General features: G+C 48.0%; 1 protein-coding gene across 1 annotated transcript; it reads right to left on the bottom strand.

Moving 5' to 3' along the window:
- Positions 1-1,483: 1,483 nt before the first annotated feature.
- LOC137917478 (sodium/hydrogen exchanger 3-like) lies at positions 1,484-4,938 on the bottom strand (the record flags this gene model as incomplete). The annotated part of the gene is made up of 10 exons (XM_068760218.1): positions 1,484-1,803; positions 2,186-2,272; positions 2,345-2,399; positions 2,678-2,851; positions 3,572-3,695; positions 3,955-4,100; positions 4,178-4,307; positions 4,402-4,472; positions 4,557-4,646; positions 4,717-4,938. Coding segments are annotated over 10 exons (1,419 nt in total), but the record flags the coding sequence as incomplete, so codon positions are not given.
- Positions 4,939-5,000: the final 62 nt, after the last annotated feature.

Genomic DNA, 5,000 nt, shown 5'->3' with positions numbered 1-5,000 from the left:
ACCATCCATCTTCAAATGCTTAACCAGGGTTGGGTCGCATGAGCAGCAGCCGAAGCAGGGAAGCCCAGACTTTGGAAATCGAGAAAAGCCGCAGGGAACATTTGCGTATAACACCACTGTACATCAGACTACTGGCAGGACACCATATTTTTTAATGTTTGGGCGGCAGCCACAGTTTCCCATTGACTCTCTTGTTGGAAACAACGTAGAGGAGGACCTTCCCATGGAAGAGTGGGTAGAAGAGCACCAGAAATCTTTAGCTGCAGCATATGAGACGGTACAACAAAGGATGGATGATAAAGTGACTCGGAGGGAATCGAGGAATCAGGATGTACCCATGGTGCCAGATTTCGAGCAGGGAGATCTGGTGTACACGCAAAATCATGCAGTTAGGGGTCGGAGTAAGATTCAGGACTTTTGGGACCCGGCTCCATATCAAATAGTCCGTCCACCTCCGGCTCGAGGAGTGGTGTACCCGATGGCGCCTGCAGGTCAGGACGGGCCTCTCCGACAAATGCATAGGGCTGAGTTGAGGAGCGTGCCCGAAAGTAGAGGGGCGGAGGAGACTGGAGCCGGGGTGCTAGAGAATCCTGCCCGTGATGGGAGGATGTCATAGACCAGGTTGAACTCAAATCCCTCCCTGGATCAGAGAGCGGAAACTGTGATGCTGGAAATGTGTCTGATCAGGCTCTTTCAGACCGAGAACCCATGAGAGGAACGGACACATCCTTAGTTTCTGGGCCCAGGAGGTCTGAGAGGAGAACCGCTGGGCAGCATTCAAATCCACGTCGGCTGCCTCAGTCGGTGCCGGTCAAACCTTGAATAAATTAATAACTTGAGGTCATGAAATGGTACAGTCAGAAGATCGTGGAAAATACCCATTTTTATTGATCTTATGTCTACGAGATGCATCACATTAACGCGAGCTTGGATTGATTCTTTGCAGCAAATCTAACGCAAGCGACCCGTCGATGCTTTACAAATAGTTTTCCTTCATGAATCACTAAATCAGTCGTCAGAGCAGCCACGAATCAACCTAAAACCTGAAGAAATGACCATTAATTAATGCACAGCGTAGCTGACTCTGAGCTGAACTGAAAACAAGAACGAATAAATAGCACCCCTTGAATGTTGTTGGAAAGTTGGAATTATTTTATATAGCTCTGTAATTTATCAACTGAATATATAACACCATTTATAAAAGTCTACGTCATTGAACAAGTTTCTGGATCACGTTATGATGCGCTGATTTGAGAAGTTTGACCGGCTTTTCCTGTGAATCACCGCTGTGCACGGAGGCCTCGTGTGCAGCTTCTCTCTTCTCGCTGAAGGGTGGAGTTAAGAGTTCAGAAGAGATGCTGCTCGCTTGCGTGGCTGGAAGCTCCGAGTTAATATCTTAGATGGATGGTAGATGGTGCCGAGTCTGCGGTTCTGAGTCTTAGGCAGCCGGGTCAAACGGAGGAGGAGGAGGGATGTGCTGATGCTACTTGTGTCCACCGTCTCTGTGAGGAGGAGGAGGAGGAGGAGGAGGCGGTGGTTGGTAAGGAGGAGGTGGAAGCAGCCCATCATCGCCCTGCTGCGAGTCAGGATTGTCGGCCAGGGCGAAGGAGTCGTCGGAGCGGATGCTGATGCGGAGGGGAGCCAGGCGGCGGAGGTTTGTGGGCGTCCAAGGCAGACTGAGCTGGGCCCGCTGCGAAGGCGCCACGGCGCTGCCGTCGGGCTCGGCCTCCGCCAGCCACGGGGGGGTCTGCGCCTGCGCGGTGGGGTCCAGGTCCGGCATGAAGGCCGGGTTCTCGATCCCATCTGGAGGATAAAGACAGTTATAAACAGTCTTTCATAAAAGATTTTGCGTAAATCATTTTACAGGTTGAATGTTTGAGGACAAAAGTGGTTAAAAATAAATAAACAAATAAAAATGACTGAGTTTAGAAACAAAATCTACAAAAACGTCTTCTTTTTTTCGTACAAATTCTTTTTTCTTTTAACCTTTTTGAAGTAGTTGACCTTTAATTTAGGAACTGCTGGACGGAACACTGACGCACACTTTACTGACAAAGACCTCAAACTCAAGTCAAAATTTGAACGCATGACTTTAATAATGGAGCATTTCCAGAACGCTGTTTTGCTCAAGTAAAGATTCAGAGTACGTCTTCCGCCAGTGGACAAGATGGCAGATCTCATTTACCTCCAGGTCTGTAGGAGACCCTCATGGGGAAGGAAGTTCCTGACGCCCCAAAGCCGCAGGCGCTGTCTCTCTCCGAGAACTCAAAGTCTAGGGAAATGTTCCTATTAGATACTTGTGCAATTCAGGCTCTATTGTTTAAACTAAAACAGAGAGACAAACCTTCGTCACCAGAATGATAGCATTTAGCTTTGTCCATCGAGGTCTCGTTTGGCACCTGTAATATGCAGGGTGGACATTTTATTGGTAAAATACAGCATAAAAGTATAGGCTGCAAAGGTGTAATAAACTGCTCTGCATTTAGAGCTGGGTATGCAGCACAACTCGTATATTATGTAGCAAAAGAAACTCACTCCCGAGACTTAAAAACGATTTAAACGTCATTTAGTCTCACAGCAGTTTAGTTTAAAATGGTCTATTTTAATCCTCAGAGATGACACGTTTGGGGATCAACGCTCGGCCCTTGTGTTTTCTGTGCAGCGTTGCATGTTTCACCGTTTGCTGTTGGTCTTTCCTTGAGAGCCTGCTAATGTGCTTCGGAGGAGCAACTCCCATCTTTGCAGACTTGAAAGATTCCAGACGACTCCTCATCATCCTCTGGAAGATCTCCTGCACCTCGTCTTCATCCTTGTTGAGATCGAAATGGCTCCGGCTGTACCTGTGCCTGTGCTGGGAGACGTGAACCACTAACAGATGAGTTTTCGGAAGATTACCCGCGTGGACCAAAAAGCTTACAGTCAGGTTCAGACAGTATTTTTTTAAAGGGACCTTCGAAACCTTGAAATATGGGTTAGAATTAATTTAGCATCACAACATAAAATGTGGGGGCTATGAAACCACCGTCTGTCTGGAAATGTTGGGAATGTTTCCAGAAACAAATGATTACATTTTGGTGATGATCTAGAAGAGATCCTGGATTATGGATCACTTTGAAATTATTCTTTAACATTGCAGTCAATGACGAAGAGCAAAAAACAAAGAATAAAACAAAAACAAAAACAAAGAATCAACTGGACTTGTTCTTGAACAAGCCCAGTTTTGGATCTGATCCAGAATGAGGTCAGGAAAAAATTTACATTTTGTCATTGAAAAACTCAATTTACGGATTCAAAAATCTGTTACAAATAAACATAAACTCTGATTCACGTTTACTTTTCATGGTTGGTGTATAAAGACACCAAGAACAATCCAAAACCTTTTGATGATGATCCAGATCAACATGTGGACGTGTAGATCCAGTTAGGAGGGGAACGAGCTGCTTGGCGGAGGTCTGCCCTCTCCCAGTGAGTTTCTAGCTAATGAACTATCCTTTAAGTGCAGCATTTTAAAAGTGTTGTAATTCTAATTTAATAGTGTGACTGTCGTGCTTTCAGGGATTCTCGCCCTCACCTGTTTCCTGCTCTTGTACAGATGCTGCTGCAGCAGGTGATGAGAGTTAACGTCCTCCCGCTCCCTCACGCCGGTCGCGTGCTGCTCGTGCATTTCCAGGCTTACAGATGGAACCGGGTCTCTTCTACAGCAGGGGGGAAACCCAGTTTGCCAGTGTGCTCGGATACGGCAGTAATTGCAGATTCTCGTGTAGGACAGGTAAGCAAGTTGATTTCCACTTGTTCTGTGTAGGCTTGCGTGAAGCAGGCGCTGTAACTGCTTGTAGCCACCAGGGGGCAGGGGGTCCTGACACCTCTGATGTTGTCACTCTCTTATCTCATTTGATATCTCATTTACCTTGCAGCGATCCAGTGCGAGTAAATCAAAGGGAAGTGGTTGCTCACCCCACGGGAGACACGGCGCCGTAATCGTCTGACGTGTCGGCCGTGACGTCGGGCATGACGTCGGCGAACTCTTCACCGAACTTCTTCTTGAAGTTGATTAGCGCAGTCTCGTTCCGCACGAACTCCAGAGACCCTCTGCGTTCCCCCTGAGACATCGAGACTTCCTTTGAGTGCCACGAAAAAAAAGATTCCCTGAAACGTGCAACTGGTCCTTGACCCTCACCTCTTTTACGTAGCCAATGGCGTCCTTGAGGTTCAGCTGATGGAAGACTTTGAAGACGTAGTCGCGATTCTTCCTCGCCAGCGGCTTCATCAGAAGCCGCGACATCCATTTCTCCTCAAAGTGATTCCACCTTCAGAGCATGACAGGAGAGACGTTCTTTGCAGCTTCGGCCAATAAGCGCAGAAAGTGTTGCCCGTTCAGAGGTCTGCCCTGTCTGTCCATACTTGTCCCTCATGTAGTTATGTCCTATTTGTCCAGATATGTCTTCTATGGCGACCAGCATGTGATCGAACACCTGAAGGACAAGAAGCCGAGGCTAGTCAGTGGTCGGACTGCAGCCTGCAGGTTCGGGACGCTTGTCCTTAACGTTGAGCTTTACCTTGTTCTGCACTTTTTCTATCAGGGTGATCTCATTCACGGCGGCTCTCTTTACCTTCAGCCAGGTGACCAGAGGCTTCATTGTTACCCCCTGTACCACAAAGACATTCAGTTGGGTCCATGGTCCTCTCCCAGCGCGGCAGCAAGACCAATGGGCTTACCTGCAGGATGACGGTGAAGTACACCACAATGAGCGTCGTGCAGACCATCAGGTTCTTCTCTTTGATCTTGTTCTCATCCAACAGGGTCGCCAAGCCATACGCAACAGCCCCTCGCAGGCCCCCGTAGCTCATGATCACTTGATCGATGATCTCTAGCGGGACCAGCCGGAACTTGTTTAGGATCCAGGTGAGGAAGAGGACGCCTGCGATCGACGTCCAGACAGACACAGATCAGATCAGGAGGAAGGTCTGCATTCAAACACTGAGAGCAACAGACTCACCGA

This window comes from Brachionichthys hirsutus, unplaced genomic scaffold (assembly GCF_040956055.1).
Source record: "Brachionichthys hirsutus isolate HB-005 unplaced genomic scaffold, CSIRO-AGI_Bhir_v1 contig_551, whole genome shotgun sequence".
Taxonomy (NCBI): Eukaryota; Metazoa; Chordata; class Actinopteri; order Lophiiformes; family Brachionichthyidae; genus Brachionichthys; species Brachionichthys hirsutus.
The sequence above is the reverse complement of the archived record's forward strand: the minus strand, read 5'-3'. Positions and strand labels throughout refer to the sequence as shown.